Genomic DNA, 20436 nt, shown 5'->3' with positions numbered 1-20436 from the left:
ATTACATCGGTCACCTCATTATGATGTGGAAACTGTTAACAACACACACACCAATTCTGGAGTTGAAGAACATCTATCCTGGTTTGCCATAACAATATTTTCACATTTATGCTCAGTGTGTGTCTTCCCCAACACCAACTAAGTAAGGCTAAATTTCTTCAATCTGTGGAGGGTACAGAAAGAAGAATGCCTGCTGATTACCAACCTCCTGAAAAATGCAAGTAAAGTGAGCGTCAGAAAAGAACAGATACATGCAGAGAGAGACAAACAGATGGACAGAGCGCAAAAGAATGAGAGATATGCAAACATTGATAGAGATCTATACCTGGACAGAAAGAGATGTCAGAAAGAGAGAGACAGAAAAAGAGTAACACACAGAAAAATAAGTAAATGCAAGTAAATAAGTAAAGAGTTTGTATTTACGCACAAGTCAAATTTGTCCTAAATCTCCAATTATAACATATCGTTGGAAGCTTTTCTGGCTATGTCCCCAATGAACAGGAGAATTTCCCTTTGGAAAATCAAGTAATTGCAATTCCGAAGGAGCAGCAGCTGGGACTTTAATGGTGTCCTAAAGTGCCACATTTGGCTGTATATCCACTCTCAAAATATCTATAGACTGGATGAACAGGATCATTAGGGTAAATGGCCAAAAGCTTGGTAAGATGGTAAGCTTTAAAGTGCATTTTAAAGAAGGGAAGAAGGGTCGAGAAGTCATGGGATTCTGGGTGAAAGATCCAGAGCTTAGCTTAGAGGCAGCTGAAGGCACGACCACCAATGGAGAAATAAAACTGGGGACAATCAAGAAGTCGAGACTAAAGCAGCATATCTCAAATGATTGTAGAGTCAGAGTAGATTTCAGAACTAGAGAGAAGTGAGGCCATGGAGTGATTCAAAAGCAAAGGTAACATTTTTAAAATTACAGTGTTGCTTAACCAGCATTGATGAAACCCAATTTCAGAAAAACATCTGAATAGTTTCCTAATCCAACAAGAACAGGCAGGTTAGATAGATCTAGTGCTACCCTGCAGACATTGGAGGTATGAACTTCTAACAGAACAAAGTACTGGAGAAACCCAGCTGTTCTGGCAGAAGCTACTCTGGAGACAGAAATAGATGACATGCTTCAAGTTGACATTCTGAAAAGAAGAGTCAACTGGACTCAAAATATTCACTTTCGTTTCCTCCCCGATATACCCAGTTGTTGAGCTTCTCTGGCACTCAAACAGGTCTAACATTTGTTTTCATAACAAATCAATAAGCTGACCACAGTGCAATATTCAAAAGATAATAAAAATACAAAATATATGACCCCACATTCATTAATGAAACTTCTATCACTGCAATCTTATTTTCATCATTTAGTTAGAAACAGATTGATATGCAATTAAATTTCTTTCCAACATTTATAGTTAAGATTACTTAACTACTGCAGAATTTGGCAGCAATTTACCATGTTCGTAACCATTGAAGACTTTTAAAGCTATACTGAAAGAGTCGAAGCTTTGAATGGTCAATTTACAAAAGTGTAATTTTAACTTTCTGCCTTCTCTTTACTTAAAGCAACCTACCATCTTGATAGGAGTCATTGATAGCGACGATAGCCTGGTAGGGTTTAGTTAGCTCTGCTCCTTGGGCTGAGCTCAGAAATACAATGAAAGTTTCATTCCCTTCAATGATTGGATTCTGCACATCATCCAAAATAGTTAAAGTGCAGGTCTGTAGGGAAAAAAAAGGAATAGGATATTTGAATAACCTCAGCCATCAGGTAACTCTTTTGATATGATTATGAAATGATTTTAAAAATGATACAGAAAATGCCGAACACATTGGCACACCTGCTGAGTGCAACAACTGTGGAGAGAAAAACAGAAGTTGGTGTTAAATGAAGGCAACAGGGACCTTGCCAGTCAAGTAGAGAACCCCCCTACAGCCTCTTTTTGATGGTCTGCATATTAAGTGCCAATCAGGAAGGTCCCGTCCATTGAGAACTGCCAGCCAAACACAGACTGGCAGCTCTTCATTGTGTGAAAACCTGGTGGTTACCACTGACCAGCAAGTGAACTGGACCTGCTATTTGAATATCGTGGTTACAAAAGTAGATCAGTGGCTGGGGATTCTGTGCAGACTAATGCATCACCTAATTCCCCAAAGCCTGTACAAGATCTACAAAGCTCAAGTCAGAGATGGAATACTCTCCATTTGCCTGGATAAGTGCAGCTCCAACACTCAAGAACCTTGACACCACCTAGGACATAGCAGCCCTTTTGTCTGACACTCCAACTCCCACCGTGAACATTTACTACCTTCTCGACTAACACACAGTGACAATAGGATGTACCGTTTGCAAGATGTGCTGCAGCAACTCAACACGACTCCTTTGGCAGCATCTTCCAAACTTATGGTCTCTACTATGTGGATGTAGAAGGGCAATAAATATATGGCATAAGCTCCTCTCCAAGCAACATTCCAATTTGAAATGATACTATTTCAAGGAGCTAGATCAAAACCTAAAAATCTCTTCCTATAGTGTATGCCTAGAACATAGATTGCAGCAGTTCAAACCTGCAGCAAACTACAACCATCTACTCATAGACAATATACATTCACCTAGCCACCAATATTCCATGAATGAATTAAAAAAACATTCATCACCCAGGAGGTGGCAACTCCTATTGGTAACATACCCACCCAAGGCTCAAGATACTCTTGATCTATTTCTGGATATTGTGTTGTATAGTTATATATTTGAATTGCCATGACCACATTCAGTTGGAAGCATTCTGGTCTCGGATCAATGCAGTTGTGGATTTTACTCTTGGTCCAGGCCATAGTTCCAGGTATGGTTAAGTAATCGGAGCAAGGTTATCTGCAGGTGGAAAACAGCAGCAAAGGCAAGGAAATGACTTTCAGCAAGGACCTCCATTACGTCTGTGACATTCTTTGTTCAGGCATTGAGTGGATCTTGAACACAGCAGGCTGGGTAGGTCATGAACTTTCCTACCACAGACTCAATTGGAACTGAGGCAGTAAGGCCGCAGGATAACTACACCCTGCCCTCCTGCCTGATCAAATACTCCTTGCCACCAAACATGCCACAGCAAGTCAGACCATTCCCATGAAGCTGCCTTTCCTTGGGCCAATTAAAGGAAAGTAAAGGACCTCATTTTCCTATCACTGCCATATCATGCTCAGCATGGAAGGCAGGCCAGAGTGGAAGGACATCGTATCAATGTTCGTTGAAAAGGTGAGAAGGAGATAGTGTTCTTCCTTTGACAAATGCCCTGTATGTGTCAGGAACACCACCTCCTCCAAAGAGCACATTTTATGTTTCCCTGAAAGGGTCCTAACCCTAATCCTTACCCCTTCCCTCGGATATTCAATCCCTTCCTGCTAACAAAGCTTAGGGATAATATGGGTCTGTTTGCAAATTCTCTTTATGGAGGTGGTTGTGTGCATGATTAAGCTCTGACACTGCTTAATGTGGGAGAGATGCTGGCCAATCAGATTGATTGCTGACCTCGAAGATGGAACTTTCTCTCCCTTTGGGAGACATGTTGAATTCTTGGCTCAATAAAGCAACTCGTGTTGAACTACCCTCGTGGAGCAATGGGGTGACGTGAGAGTAACTGCCCTTGACGTCAAAGTTGCATTTGAGCACAATTTTTCAGATATTGAAGTAATTCAAATAAAGTAAGACCTGGATAATACATAGGTTTGTGTTGATAAACGGCAAGTTATATTCATACCACACAAGTGCCAGACAATAACCATCTCAAACAAGAGAGAGAATCTAACCATTGTCTTTTGACATTCATTGGCACTGATTGCTGAATCCCCCACTATAAACATCCTGGGATTAATACTGACTAGAAATTAAACTGAATGAGCTACATAAATGCTATGGCTTCAACAGCAGATCAGAGGTTAGGAATCTTGCAGTTATTAACTCACTTCCTGACTCTCCAAAGTTTGTCCAATATCTGCAAAGCCCAAGTCGGGAGTGTAATGGAATGCTCCCCACTTGTCTGGATGGAAGTGCAGCTCCAACAACACTCAAGAAGGGTGACATCATCAGGACAAAGCAACCACATTTGCTTGCTCTACCACTGTCACTCTGTTGCAGCAATATGTACTCACCACAAGATGCACTGCAAAAACTCACCATGGCTCCTGAGACAGCACCTTCTAAATCTACAACCATTACACCTAGAAGGACAAGGACAGCACGTATATGGGGGAGACCACCACCGACAAGATTCTCTTCAAGCCACTCACCATCATGCTTTCATAATGTATTGCTGTTCCTTCAGTGGCACTGGAAGAAATTTCTGGAATTCCCTCCTTAATGGCATTGAGTACATACCTACACCAAATGGACTGCAGCAGTTCAAGAAGGCAGCTCACCACCAACTTCTCAACAGCTCTTAGGGATGGGCAATAAAAGCTGGCTGAGTCAATGATGCCCATGTCCCATGAATGAATACATGACAATCTTTCCCACCAGGTGCACGGTGTAACCCTTGGCTGCTCAACTATGAATCCTCACTGATGGGACTGATTTGGAAAATTAACTATCAAGTGTCTTTATCCCTCTAAGAAAATCTTTGAATTTTCTTTACCTATGGATGAGATTGTAAACTTAATATCTAGAAGAATCATTAATATAAAACTTTTCCATATTAATTCTCCTCTCATATATATTGGCACCATACATTTATCAATGCCTTGATGTAAATACAGCTTTGTGCGCACTGTGATATACTGTATATGAAGGTCATTTACCTCTTCTGTTTTGCCAGGTGCAAAATCTATCTTCTTCGAACTGGGGATATAGTCAATGCCTGGAGTTGCAGAAGGAGGGTCTGAAGGATGGGTAGCACACCACACTGAAGTGGGGGTGGACAAATCACTGCCATGTCTGATAACTGGTATCTCAATGGTGCCTATAAAATAAATACATCTTAATATGACAATGTGTCCCCACCTGGTAAGAAAGTATTAACCCCGCTCTATGACAGAAAAATTATACTTTATAAATTACAATTAAACATTTCATCATATTCAGTCTGCTCACAGACCAGCCCCATTTACTTGTGCAAATTCGACCTAGTGTCCATGTTTTATCAAAATAATAAGCAAAATAATTTGGATTTCTTTCGAAAAAAATCCATAACATATTTATGACTCCGTTCACGCTGCTGCAACTAGAGAGCTTAGTGGATTGATGATAATGGGACTAATCAAGCACCTACCTGCATCTTCACTAACAGTGAAAGAAGAGTTCCCAAGAAAAACCAGGGAGGCATCATTGGGTCCATTTATAATCACTTTGGCAGTTGCAGCTTCCCCGATTCGTGCATTGTATGATGCATCAGCCAGCGTGATCTCAAAGTCTTCTTCCTCCTCATATTCACTGTCATCAATCACCTGGACATCACACGTCGACATGCTGACTCCAGGGCCAAAAATCACACGATTCTCATTTGTCATTCCCCTGGATTTGAAATCGGAACCAGATTCCAAAGCATACAGGCTGCTGCCTTTGGCTGTTTTTGGTATAGTGTAGCAGATTGCTGAGACTGTACTGCTGGTGTCTCCTATACATTGACAATGTAAAGAGACATAGAGTATACTTTTTAATCAAAAACAAATCATATATATGTCGTGTAAAAGCACAGCCATAAGTAATTGTTTTTGTGTTTTAACTTATTTTAATTAGCATCGTTCACTTGCTATGGCAGTTACTGCCTTGTTGAAGAAACAGCTAAGACTGTGTACTGCAGTATTGCAAAACTCTTTGGATTAAAGTACACAAAGTGCCACGCATTGTCCCATTCAGGCCCACTTCCAGCTCCATGTTAAGGATTGGGTGAGCCTCTGCCTGATGAAGAAAGTGTCCTTCAATGGGTTGGGTTGAATAGGATGGAGGTGGGATTTTAGACCTTCCGAAATAGGGGCCCCCAGGTCAGGGAGCTGCAGCCAATCTGAAGATGGCAGCTCTTTATGTACTGGCAGCACGAGCAGTAGTGGTGACCCACCATCATTTTCGTGATGAGGGGAGCTGCAACAGAACGGAACTTTGTGTGTGCCCATTTGTTGCCCAGAGTGCTGGGACACGGTTTTGAGAATTCAATGGGAGGGTGAGGTGGATGGAGATGAGAGTGGGCAGCTGTTTGTGTGAGCCTCTCCTGATGCTATTAAATGGCAGTAATGGTGGGATGAGGCCCTTATGTTGGCATTAATCTCTCCCTGAGGGTGCACCACCAGACACCACTCCTGCTGCTGGCATAGTTGCAGTGAGGACAGGAGTGGGAGGGTACGTGGTAGGCTGATGAAGGGCTCTTGCCCGAAACTTCGATTCTCCTGCTTCTCGGACACTGCCTGATGCTGCCTGACCTGCTGTGCTTTTGCAGCACCCCAGTCTCAACTCTGATCTCCAGCATCTGCAGTCCTCCCTTTCTCTGGGTAGGTGGTGAACCTCTATTTTTTTTTCCATTAAGCCTCCCACCCAGACAGACACAAACACAGACAGACAAAGACCCACATGCACACATATATTTTGTGGGGTGAATTTGTACTTGCAGGGTTACATTGTATTTTGCTCAAAAACCACATACATTCATGTAGAACTCCGAGCTCAAAAACTGCATGAATTTATGTAAAACTCCGTAATCTCACTTTTTAGATTAGAATCAATCTAAACATCATGGCATAGACAGAGAACACAGGGGACCGACACCTTCAACATATTGTCTAGCTATCACCATTGTTAACAGCTAACCCGAGAATGCAACTTTTTAAAAAAAGGGTTTTGTGATTTACACAAGAAAGAAGTAAAACTATCACTGCATTCTAACAGATGAAAGGCTTAACAGACAATCAATTCTTCAATGTATAATTTCAGTTATATCACACTGCAAATTTTTGCTATAAATTCTGTGTTACGATCGAGCCCTCCACAATCACCTGATGAAGGAGCGTCGCTCCGAAAGCTAGTGTGCTTCCAATTAAACCTGTTGGACTATAACCTGGTGTTGCGTGATTTTTAACTTTGTACACCCCAGTCCAACACCGGCATCTCCGAATCATAACTAAATCTAGTTTATGATAGGGGACATTAATGCAAATTGGGTAAAAGTCACATCGCAAGAAATATTTAAAATTAATCCTAAAGCCTTAAATTTAAAGAATGGAGTATGGCATGGACTAAAATTATCTGACCTAACGTTGATCTCAGAGCTGCAATTACTCACTTACTATTCAGTGTGCTGATTAATATTTAGGAGAAAGCTAAAAATTTGATCTGTTGCTTGAGGTGCAAGTTGATAGCATTTTACTGTTAAAAAAAATCACAAGATTTCATTATTTTCTTTTCTTCAAATGCTGTATCAAAAATTTACACATTTTTAATTAGTAATATGATTCACTGAAAAAAAATCAACACAGACCTTTCCTTTCTACTGGGACAAACAAGAATCCAGCACTTTCATTGACTCGATATAATTTCTTGTCAAACTGTAGAGTGGGCTCATCTTCTGTGTCATTGATGTTCACTTTAGCTCTTGTAATCTTCCCAAGTAAGGCATATGCAGGCATGCTCAACTCCACATTAAAACTTTCGAGGTTTTCAAACACCTGATCGTCATTTATTATAATAGTGCAAGCCTTGGTATCCTCTCTCTCATCAAATTGAACCTATTGAAAAAGCAAGCATATTGAGACTGTTTAATGTTTTTAATACACTACAAAGGAAATCAAGTTTATTGTTTCTCATCAGGTCATAATGCATTTTCACTGTAAAGTGCCACTGCTCCATCAAGGAATGTTAACCTTCACTTAAAATATATTGTGTCCTAGCTCTAGTTTTCTTCCTCATCTGCATAAGGAATTGATAGAGGCTGTTTTTTCTTTCCCCCAGAGGATCTATGGATACAGTCCATTTGTACCTCTTCCAAGTTTTAAGTGTTCTCATGTGGAAATCTCAAAAATTGAGTGTCAACAGGGATAGTCATAGAAAGCAAGAGGAGAGTTGGTGATCTACTCATCCATTGTCCAGACCCATGCACTTTTCAGTAGGAGTCAACAAATAGCAAATAGCTTCAGGACACTCTCTGACAATTGTGCTCAATTATTATACCAGCTGAAATCAATCAACTTAATACATGAGGAACTGTCAGATCTGTATGGACCCCACTACATACTTGATGATGAACTTCTGAACTAAGTTATTAGGAAATATTCTCTTTTGTAGAATGTAACCTATCAATTCCATGCGCAAACCTTTATCTGACAGGGTAGGTATCAATCATACTGCTTATAGACCCCGTGAAAGGTTGCATAAGAAGTGAAGAGGGAACAGACATCAGGCTGGGGGGGAACAAAGAGCTGGAAGAGCTGTAGTGCTGCAGGAGGTGGGACGATGGGGTGACCTCAAATGGTGGTGACAGAGAAAAGGAAGGTGTAAGGAAAGGGAAAAGAAACAAAAAAGGTGTCAGGACAGGGTAAGGGGCTGGAGACTGACCCTGAGACAATGAGATAGCAATTGCAAAGAAAACAGAACAGTTTCAAACCTGGCAATGAAAGGCAAAGTCACCCTATTGAGGAGCTTGAAAAACTTGTAATTACTGAGGTCATGACCTGTTTGCAAATATATGTCACATCTCTAGCTTAAGGGCACATTTATTCAGGATCTATGTGGGAATAAGTGAATGTTTTTGTAATGAACCCACTATTAAATTTAAATCTGAGAATGCAGCAAAGGGGTAGTAACTGCCCTCTTAAAATGTTTCAGCTTTGTACATATGCAATGGAGACACATTAGCTGCATCCTTACCAGTCTATGGAAGGTATGCTCAGCTTAATAGTTTTTCTTAGTGTGCAGAAGTATGTTTCAGTTTTTTTTAAAAACTAAACTTCTGTTACTAATTTATGTCTGTTATCTTGTGTCAATTTAAACACCTTGCTACCTCAGAAATTAATCCTATCATTACGTGTTTTGACTTTAAGTTAGATGGCATTGATGATTTTTGATGTTATTGATGCATTATGCTTCTATGCAAGTCGAAATAATCCAAACGTCAATGGAGATTCAGAAGGTAATGACTATGTGAGTGCACCACCTAAAAGAGATTCATGAGAATGAAAACCAAGCCACTAAAAACTGAAGGGACCCCTCCAAATCAAAGTACCCCTTAAGAAGAGATTCCCCTGCTCCCCCCCCCCCACACACACACAAATATTGAGCCTTGTTTCCGTGGACTTCCATCACCAAGTCACGTTATCAGGGACTTCCTGAAACAAGGCCTGCGTGATTAAGAGGAAGCATAACTTCAGGAGGTGCATATGCCCAGATTTCATCTGTCATAGCTCCATGGTTGCCCTGATCTGGCACCTTAGTAATGTGTAGCACTCAGCAGAGAACCAGCTGGTACTGCTGCAAGCACAATGTCGGAGCATTCAGTAAAAGGTTATGCTGTGCTGTGCCCAGAAATACAGCGTGACCTCATGGCTGGCACACAGTAGAACTGGCTAATGAAAAAGTTGGTGTGGACTGGGGCCAGGGAGCAGTGTGGGATGATGCAAAACCCAATTTATTTCTCCAGCAAACAACTTCAAAGTCACATCAGCAGCTGTTGAACAAATGGTAGGGTGTTGGGTTATTCTGTCACTCCCCTACAAATTGATGTCTGCAACTTAGTCTTGCTGACCTTTCATTTTCACCAGTCGCTTTGCGGTCGTTTCCCACTTCAGGCTTGGTAAAGGCTCAAACCAAGTTGAGACATTTTCTGAGTTTGTTAAATTTCATTTAAACACAATTTCATACTCCCATCTCTACTGCATTGCTTACTCCCAAAACTGGACATAAAGGAAATTGATCTTCCAGTTAACATCTGGCAATGAAGTTAAACAAATGATATCGGACTGAATGCCTGTTGTATGTCTTAATGGGTTATAAAATTGTAATGTAAAAGAGAATCAATCTAACAGTGATTGCTTCAGTCACCACTATCAGGTGAAATTAGTAAAAAAATGACTACTGCTAAGGTCTAAATAATACCAACAATAAAAAAAACCTAGATTGACAGATTAACCTGAAGCTGCTTGATAGAACTTTTGCTTTCCTACAGATACATTTTTCTCCATTTGCAATTTCTTACGGACAAACATTGTTTCCACATATATTCATGTCTATATTTTCACTAAAACTTGTAACTGTAGGACATATACGATTGGAGCTTTCTGGAACTGCTCCTGACCCAGTACCATTAATTCACTGGAAAAATGTTTGAGGCCCAGCATAAAGTTACAGTGTCAGATCAAAACCAGCTCTGAGGAGATCTCCAGCAAACTTTCCCTTTACATTTTCTGACTTTCTGTATCCACCTTATGTGCACAGCTGACATCCAACCAACTTTGTATCCGAAAGAAAAAAAAAGCCTGTCAGTGGAAAGCATAATTTTTTTACAATTTAAAGCAACAAGTTCAGACAAGTAACCATTAGCTGTTAGTTCATCCATCACTTATTCTGTTGTCCTAACATGTAACCAATGCAATGCAGTTATGATGCTTGCACGTACCTGTCCTGCGTACTCCACGTAATCTTGTTGGCCCAGCTTTGAGCCTGCTCCAGATGTAGATGTTGCTGACCCTTGTTCAGTACGGCACAGTACAATGGCATACTGATTGAGATTCCCAGACCTCTTCACTGTGACACTTATAGAGCCGGCCTTCTCACTGACATTGTAACTGCAAACAAGACAAGGGCTGAGATTAGTTTTTTTTTTAAAAGTGAACGTCCTCACTGAGAATATTTATTGGCATAAGGATAAAGAACAAGTAAAAGCACCTAGTGCTGGAATCAGATATGAAGACGACAATTGGAAATCCAATCCTGAGGAGGTTAGCAACCGATAGTTAGCCTGGGAATATGTCTATACATACATATATACGTTATAAAGCTGGATACAAGAAGACCAAATGGAAAACTGAAAGAACAGCGAATGCTGGAAATTAGAAACAAAAATATAAATTCCTGGAAAAATTCAGCAGGTCTGGCAGCATCTGCGGAGAGAAATTACAGTTAATATTTCAGCTCCAGCAAATCTTCTTTAGAAATGTTCTCCATAGATGCTGCCAGACTGGATGAGTTTTTCTAGAAATTTCTGCTTTTATTGGCGATAAATGGAGGAGGCATTTCCTGTACCATGTCCATATGCACTAGGTTGTTGTTAATAGGGAGTTGTTAATATCAAAGTTAGATCGGTCAGAGTGCAGGCATCTGAAGGAACTTGCCTCATATTCCTCCATTTTAAGCCCACCTATCCTGTCTCAGCTTGGTATACATGATTCAGATTCACTCTCAGCCTTCTTTGGCACAAAGGAAAAAATCCCCAGCCTATCTAGTCTCTCTTCACACAACTCCAGCTTAGGCAACACCCTGGTGAATTTCTTCTGCACCATCTCTTGTGCAATCCTTCCTACATTGTGGTAACCAGAACTATACACAGTTCCAGCTATTGTCTGACATTATGAATAGTTCCATCTTGACCTCCTTACACTTGTAGTTAATGCTTCGACGACTAAAGGCAAGTATCCCTTATGCCTTCTTAAATTTAATTCAACATTCCAGCTCTTTCCCATAAATCTGAAAATCAGATATCTTCAATAGTTGTCCAAGTGCCCTTTTTAAGTTACTGAAGAATCCAATTCCAGCACATTTTCAGGTAGCGCATTCCAGCTTTTAGCAACGCTCCAATTGAATAAATTTCTACTTATTCCCTTCTCGTTCTTTTGCAAATATTTTACATCCAAGGCCTCTGGTTGAGCAAATAGGTACAAGCTATTTACTCTATAAAGCTCTTCATAATTTGGGGTACTTCTATTAAGTACCCCCATCCTATTCTGCTGGAAGGAAAATAATCCTAACTTCTTCTATGTTGTGTGCACAGTCTCTCATCCTTTGGGTCATTCTGGTAAACCTCTTCTGTGTTTTTTCCAAACCCTTGACACCCTTCCTAAAATGCAATATCCAAAATTGTGGATGATAATTTAACTGAGGCCTGTACAGCAAATTGTAAAGATTTCACATTACTTCTTTCTTTACATATTATAAACCATCCCACACACTTTCCAAACTAAATTATTAAATTTCCCTTAACTTCCAAAAATTTGTCAATATGATTCCCAGGGCTTTCTGATTTTCCATGCTCTGCCACTCACTCAAGTTTAGATTATACTGCCTCTCTACATTGTCTCATCATCCCTGAAATATGCTACTATGCTGCTTGCTATTTACCATGTTTTAAGTTCTATATCATCTACAACGTACAAATCTGTTTTTTCTGTAACTAAATTGGGCTGGCTAGATGGTTAGTGTGCAGATTAAGTTCTTTCCAACAGCATGGTCTATTTTAGCTGAGGTAGATTTGGACCTTTTCACCTTGCCAATAAAGCACTCTGCTACGGTGGGATAAGTAATCACCACAGACTTGTCTTTGAGCAGACAAGTCAAGTCAATGACGATGATTCCCAAATCCAGATCACAGGCCCAAGAAAAACAATGGTCCTCATGCCAATCCCTGGAAGGTTCTGATGCACAGTTCACTCCAATCAGAAAAATACTAATCCCCACAACTCTCACTTCCTATCTTGGAAGGAACTAAATACTGAAGTTAACACCATCTCTTCAATCCCATGTGTTCTGATCTTCTGAATAAGTTTTTAATTTGGTACTTTATCCAAGTCCATCTATCAGCAGTTCACAAACTATGGGTTCTGGTCCCCAATGAAGTCAGAGAGGTCACATTTGGGGTTTGGAGTTGCAGTTTTTCCAAGCACCCGTGGTGACTATGGAGTAGAGGTGACCCATTCAGAGGTGCTGATGAAACAGAGTCTTCTGGATAATCTCTAACAGCACAGGCGAGGTAGTGAGGCCAGTGAGCTCTTTAACTTCAGAACATATTTTTAGCAGAATCTGGGGAACCCTGGAAAGAGTGTATATGAGTGTGAGAGAGTGTGAGAGTGAGTGTGTAAAACTGCACATCATCTTGTATCCTCCCCAGTGTCAATTCCCCTATGAAATTCCCGAAAATAACTGCAATTCCACAGTTGCTTATGCTTCCTATCTATACTCATAGCCTTACTCCACAAGTCTCTCAGTCATGTAGGTTCATGTTCTTATGTACTTCCCCAAGGTATCATTATCATCACTGGTAGTGGATTCACAATACTGCTTTTTGGATACAACATATTCAGGGAATTTCTGCAGTGACTGCCTGAACCTTGTAGTTTGCTTGAAGTTACCCACTGACCCTTCTCCCAAACACTGCATCCCAACTGGGCTATGGCTATTATCTGAAACATGCTATTACCCAGCTTCCCATATTTCTTGCAGCAAAGCCAGTTGCCCCTCATCTCTATCTTGTACTGTGCCATCAAGTTGAGGCTGTTGGTTCTTGAAGATGTGCCTGCATTAGATGAACCACTTGGTTATCAAGGCTTTTTGTTTTGGCTGGATATTCCATTGGCATCCCAGTAAAAATGCACAGGGTGACAACTGCAATGTTTGCTCTTCCCACCTTGACCAGAATAAGCAATTGTCATCTCTTCACCACCATTCATATGTGAATGCTGGAAAAGAGGCAGGACTTGGCAACCACCAGGTTTTCCTTCTTACTGCTGCTGCCTCTGCCAGCTCTAACAAAAGGCTGATGGCTGTTTCTGGGCTAGTGGTCTCTAAGTAACTCAGTGGAGGGACATGAGCAACTTTTATCCTCTTCTCCATCCTCAAGGTGTTAACCAACTCTCTTGACAGAGATTTGCAAGTCTTCAGGGTGTTATCACCCTTCAGCCTTCTTCTTTTTCTTCCTTTGCTACAGAAATGATTTCATTGCAAAACCATCTTTGTTTTGACTGATGAAGGAAAAATGAGCAAAGGTTATATAGAGATACATAAAACATATGCAGCCTCAACAGATTTCAAGACTTGTGCATTTGGCTGAAGAAAAATTCTATTTGCTTTCAGAACAACTCAAAGCATTTCTCAACTAATGGGGCTAAGTGTGGTTACGATTGTAAAATGATGGAAAATGATTGCAACAAAATATAAAGGCCAACCTGGTATATTCAAAGCTGATTAGAGACCACTGGATATGGAACACATTATCATGGACAATGTTAGGTTTGCTGTCCTTCACCAAAAACTTGAATGTGTCCATAGTTTTTTGAATCATATCTTCATTTAAAATATAGCAGATCAAACCCAAGTTTATATCCTCTGCAAGAAAATAAGATTTGTACAGGGCATATTACACATAAATATACATATGGCATCCACCTTAAATGTTTACAGAAATACATTTGAATGGCATTAGATTTATACAACACTTAATGAAACAAATGGGTTTCAAAATGGCTTCTCCAAAGCACATCTGGAAAGTCTGGATGTACAGTATGGACTTCAAAAAGGCACAATTTCAAGAGAACTTAATACATATCTCCATATCCGTTGATTCACATAATATTCAAAATCTATTGATCCCTCTTGAGGTTTCGCAGCTCTGTGGATTGGAGAATTCCAAAGATTCATATCTCCTTAAATTAAAAAAGAATCTTTGTCACAGTCCTAAACAATTCCTTGTTTTGACAGATTGATCCCATGTTCAGGATTTCTCAGCCAGGCAATTATTTTTTCCCAAAGTTTACTCTGTCATATCCCTTCAGAATTTTATATGTTTCAATTGGATCTCCTCTCAGTTTTGCAAAAGCCCCATGAATGTAGGCCTAGCCTAATCAATCCTTCCCTGTAGGACAATCCACTCATTGTTGGAATCAGTCTTGTCCTTTTTCATGATTCTCTCTTCTTGACTAAAACCTGATACAGCCTCTAATCTGTTTGTGCTGCCACTGTATTTAAATGGCTGCTCCTGTTGAGCCTCTTGTCAATGGTGAACCTCAGGAACAGGATACAAGCTTAAGAATGTGACAAAAGGAAACTGAGTGAGTGAAGGGCAGTGATTTTTGTTTTCCCTGATGTGGCAATGAACATGCGCCTTGAGGAATTAGGTACTAGAATTAAGCTTTGGGACTGAGAAGATTGTGGGATTGGTACAGACCATCCTGGGCCATGAAAGGGAACAGTTGAACAAGACTAAAGTTGTTGTCAGTAACACCTGGAGTAGTAGAACACTGCAGGAGGAAGTACATTGACAAAGATACACAAAGTGATAGATGCTTTATTCTCTACCCTCTTTTAAATTAAGGAATTTCTGGTGACACCCAGTTTCCTCTTCATGTGACTTATCACCAACATCAAACAGGAAGCAGTCTCCAAATTCTCACTCCCAAACAATGTGAAGGACTACTTTAATATGAATGTGACATGTCACTGGCTAATATAACATGCCATTTTTTATAGTTACAGTATTCCATGCTGATCTTAAATAGCTAATTCCATGAGGATTAGTACGAACACTGCACAAGAACTCACCTTGTGTGAAAGATTTTAGTGGGATTCCAGGCCTTAATTTGTTTTCCAGGTGTCCATGCTTTGGTTCTGTGGTGATCTCATAAACCAGCTGTTTGTCTTCAGTGTCAGGATCTATGGTCAATAATTCCCTCTTAGTAATCAGGTTGATGGCCTGAATTGGAAGGATCGTTATTTCACAGCATTAATAGATATGAAAGAATAGGATAGTGCATACAAATGATATAAATCTTGGTATGAAAACATGTTTTAAGTATTTTGGTATAAATAAATCAATGTACAATTATTTCTTTGATTTATTCTCCAGTAATCGTCGGAATTTTATTCAGTGCTTCTCTCTGCTGCCTTGAACTTCAGCAAAGGACAACAGAGAGTTTGTTTACTTGCTTAAGTTGTTTTTTTTTTAATTGAAGTTCTGCCAAAGTTAAGGGGACAGAGCATGAAGAGCTCCAAGAAAATTTCAGTAATATTCCATAAACTGTCTGAAGCAGAAAGCATAGCAAAATTTAAATATTTAACACAAAATCTTTTTCAAGCAAGTGTATGAATCAAAGTTATCAGGAGAAGCAATCTAAATGAGAAATATTTTTGTTGTGGATATTATTTAAATTATTGTCTTCTGAGAAGCCACGACAGTGAATCAGCTGAGCTGGAATTTTCATTGTCCTGTTAGCTGTGGCAATATTGCCAGACATTTACTGCATGGGACTAGAGCAACTTACAGGTAGGGCCCAGGTCTACATTAAATACTATTTTAAATAGTATTTTCTGATTTACTATGGAGTACTTTTATTGCACCAGTCTAGAAAGAAGATTCAATTTTTCCTTATTCATTCTTCCTGTCTTGAAGCCACAATGCACACTTTGGCCACTGGATGGCTCTGTAAGGCAAATCTTACAGCTGCATGTTTCATATTTCTTATATTTTCCTGTCAACCTGTTCGGGGAGATTATGACATGCTTCTGTAGCAGGTGGGACTTAAGCTCAGGTCTCCTGGTTCAGAGGCAGGGACTCGTCTGCATGTTCCTATTTCATCCTTTTAAGTGTTCTTACCACTGTCAAAGATTAAACCTCAGTTTTCACTGTAAAGCATTAATTTTTATTCAAATGCACCACTCACCAAAGAAAACTTTTTGAGAAAAAGTATACCTTTCCCTGAATTTAACAAGATAAACTCTGTTCAATCATTCTTCTATGGCACTAAAAATTAAATCACCTGATTAATTTAAAATTTAAGCATTGCATCAAATTAACATAAACTGCATAATTTATAATGTTGAGACCTTCATTATTTGATTTTTATTTTTCTAATTTCTGGTTTGAAACTGTGTGCTGAAGTTGAGAATTTTGAGCAGCAGCTTGTAGTGCAAAGGAGGACAGAACGAACAAATTAATGTCTTTTTATGGGAACTCGCCTGGAAAGATTATTGCAGGTTAAATTATTATTCTAAAAAATAAGAACTCTGAGATGTTTTAGTCTCAGGACTAGCAATTGGTTGAATGTTAACTTGGTCAGTCACGGGCGGGGGGGCGGGGGGGGGGGGGAGATCAGTGTGACCTAGCCAATCACAGACAATGTTGATAAAAGAGAGCAAAGAGAAAGTGAACCAGTTATGACTGGGGTTTGAATATATGAGTGTTTTGACAAAAAGCTTCTGGATGGTGCTGCTGTGTTTCGCTTGCTCTCTCTCTCCTTGTTTTTCACTGCAGTTTTCAAACTGTTGGCTGTACTAATAAGAAAATACCCCACTGTAAGAAGTTGGTAAATAATCCTGGAAGGCCACTGGACTTGTTTGCATGAATTCAGGCAACCCTAACAGTTTACTTGCTTGTGAACAACCCCTTTAACCAAAGATTTCAGAAGGCTTGGTGCCCATTGTGAAACTGCTGAATTGACAAGTTACAATTTTTTAAAAAATTCTCTCTTAACTGTGTCTGTCTGTCAGTGAGAAGTGGGGTCTGGCTAAAGATGATTTTGGCTTAGATCATAGACATTAAGTAGATTGCATTGCTGTTTACTTAAGTTTTGTTAAAGTTACATTATGAATAATAAATTGTTAATTTCTGTTTAAGTTATAAAATTTTATCTGGTAGTTGTTATTCTTAATGTATGGTTAGGAACAATTGAGTGATTTTGAAGGTCATGAATGTTTTAATTTTACTGTGTTGTGAGTCCAGGGTTAGGGAAGTTGATTTGGTTTGGCTTGCTGTAACAGCTTACTGTAATAGTAAGATGATGCACATATACAGTTATCAATGTTTAATGTTTTTAACCCTCATGGTTATAAATGCTGGACATTTAATTACTTTGTTATCCATGTATTCCAGCCACTGCAATCCCAGGTTGGTAACAATTCTTGGTGTGCCATCATCCACGGGCAGAATATCAATCTTAAACTTCTGGGGAGCCGCTGTTAGAATCTGGTTTCAAACAATCAGAACAAAATTAAGTATTTAGTTCGCAACAGCTCCAAATCATAAGTGATAGTGCAGGTCTGTTACACAGGTTTACAGTTCAATATCCCCACTACCTCACACAACCTTTCCATTGCCTATATGTCATCAGACCATTTGTCTGATTACTAACCCAAAGCGCATTCAAAATGAGCACTGCTGGGATTAATGGGGACATTCCACACAGAAGTTGGTATGCATATTGGATGAACTCTGACACAGGAAAGTGCCAACAAGCTTTGGAGGGCTCTGCGACTTGCCAACTGCCATCATACCACATATTCATATTTTATTTCATTGAGTGTCAGGCTCCATCCAGAGTACATTGCATGGAAAGTTCACCTGTGGACAAGGGCAGAGAAAGCAATATTCTGGGGGTGAAATTAAACTGCAGCGGGAGTAGAAGTTGCATGGTAGAAAAGTTATGGTCAGGTTGTCAGCCTGTTGAATTTCTGTTTTTTAAAAATTGAACTCAATAGAACAGAACGTTAGCTGGAGTGGAGAAGCACTTCCAATTTGCTAAGGGCCATTTTCTGCTTGTGTTGAAATTTATTTCCTCAGTAAGCAGACATACACATCAAGGAAATTAGAAAGTGAAGCTCAAAATATCAGAAGGACAAACTTGCAATGTTAAAACTAAGTTTTCTGAAAACTTCCTTTCAAATAATTAATACCTGTCACATTTCCAAACAATACACTCACCTCCTTCCCTGCCTCTTCAACAATGAAGAAAGGATTTGTCCCATCAGATACAGAAAAAGAGAAGCGATCTTTGAGAGAATTACTACCATCATGATTGTAGCTGATGTGATTCTGATAAATATCATCCATTGTAAAGGTATTGGTCTGACGATAGTGGTGACCGTTATTAGTACGTTCAATTGTTCCATGGCGTGGTTGTTGTACAATGACAAAAGTTAAAGATTCTGCCTGTAGTGTTAGAGTTGATAGTATTAACCAAGGTATTCAGGTTATAATTCATATTGTCAAGTTCAATGTATCAAAATTACCTTAAAAATAACAGAAGTTTACAACTTTACTGCCTGAGTGATAAGCTAATGAAATAGGTGCCTCCAGTCCTTTTACATCAACTGAAGGGGTAGCTTGAGGTCACAAAAAGTGTCCCACAAAAGCAAAGTTGCCTTTCTATATATTTTTCCTTTAGTGCCTGCTCTTTTCTCTGATCTATTTAAATCAACGGAATGGAAGTCGAGTGCGTTCTATTAGGGGCTGACTAATCAGTCTGCCAGGTTAATGTCTAATTGGACATGTAAATTAATGTCAAAAACAAAAACAGAAATTGCTGGAAAAGCTCAGCAGGTCCGACAGCATCTGAGGAGAGAAATCTGAGTTAACGTTTCGGGTCAAGTGGTTCTTCCTCAGATTAATATGATGCCCTGAATATAGCAGTAAGAATCAGCCTTAAAATGTGAGATTAAAGATGGAGGAAAAGTAAGTTGTACAATGAAAAGAAAATAAACATTTTTAGTTTGAATCTAATAAAGTACTATCAACTTCTGAGTAAAATAGAAAAAACATTCAAAGTGAGATTAGCCCTCGCCATGAATGACTGAAATTTCAATTTTAAATATTAATGGAAACATGCTGCAATGTCAAAAAAAAAACAAGTGGAAATAGAATTCTCTTCCATTCACCCCATACTATCAGTGGCTGTCATGCTAGTTGTTGCCCAGTTGGGTCAGACTGAACTTACGGGTTGCATTCTTTATGGCAGCATGGTGGCTCAGTGCCAGGGATCGAAGTTTGATTCCCGCCTCGGATGACTGTCTGCACATTCTCCATGTGTCTGTGTGGGTTTCCTCCCACAGTCCAAAGATGCGCAGGCCAGGCGAATTGGCCATGCTAAATTGCCCGCGGTGTTAGGTGCATTAGTCAAGGGTAAATTTGGGTAGGAGAATGGGTCTGAGTTGGTTACACTTTGGAGGTCGGTGTGGACTTGTTGGGCAGAAGGGCCTGTTCCCATACTGTAGGGAATCTAATCTAATCTATCCAGTCATAACCAGAGAATCACCTACAGTATTTTCTCTTTCCACTGTGCTCTAATAATGGAAGAACAAAAACTTTTCTGCAAATACAGAAGATGAAACCATTGTCTTCATTTCTTGCCACAAACTTCATTTACTACTCATTCAGCCCATCTTGCCAACAACTGTTTAGGGCTGAACCAGATTGGTTTTCACTTCCAAGATGGTCTCTAAACACATATCATCATCAGTAAGATTGTTTATTTCCATCTCCATAATATCACCTGATTCTTCCCTTGTCTCATCTAATGATTATTCCCCTCTCCATCTCCAATGCTTTTGTTACCTCTCCTTGCTAGCCTTCATCTTCTAAATTCGATAAAATTAAAAGTCATTCAAAACTCCGTTGTCTGTGTCTTAACTTGCGACAGTTGCCTTTCACCACTCGCCCTTATGTTCACTGACTTATATTGGTTCCTACTAAATAATGTGTCAATGTTCAAATTATT

General features: G+C 39.6%; 1 protein-coding gene across 2 annotated transcripts in view; it reads right to left on the bottom strand.

The window, feature by feature from the left end:
• fras1 (Fraser extracellular matrix complex subunit 1) overlaps positions 1 to 20436 on the bottom strand; it is a 465328-nt gene that overhangs the window by 61490 nt on the left and 383402 nt on the right. For both annotated transcript variants that reach the window (XM_072591717.1, XM_072591723.1), the window contains 9 exons: positions 18645 to 18872; positions 17796 to 17909; positions 15491 to 15641; positions 14119 to 14278; positions 10581 to 10749; positions 7452 to 7698; positions 5256 to 5600; positions 4786 to 4946; positions 1572 to 1719 (listed from right to left, as the gene is read on the bottom strand). In XM_072591717.1, the coding sequence (XP_072447818.1) occupies positions 1572 to 1719; positions 4786 to 4946; positions 5256 to 5600; positions 7452 to 7698; positions 10581 to 10749; positions 14119 to 14278; positions 15491 to 15641; positions 17796 to 17909; positions 18645 to 18872 (1723 nt within the window). The remainder of the gene's footprint in view (positions 1 to 1571; positions 1720 to 4785; positions 4947 to 5255; positions 5601 to 7451; positions 7699 to 10580; positions 10750 to 14118; positions 14279 to 15490; positions 15642 to 17795; positions 17910 to 18644; positions 18873 to 20436) is intronic.

This window comes from Chiloscyllium punctatum, chromosome 1 (genome assembly GCF_047496795.1).
Source record: "Chiloscyllium punctatum isolate Juve2018m chromosome 1, sChiPun1.3, whole genome shotgun sequence".
NCBI lineage: Eukaryota > Metazoa > Chordata > Chondrichthyes > Orectolobiformes > Hemiscylliidae > Chiloscyllium > Chiloscyllium punctatum.
This window is presented reverse-complemented; position numbering and strand designations above follow the sequence as displayed.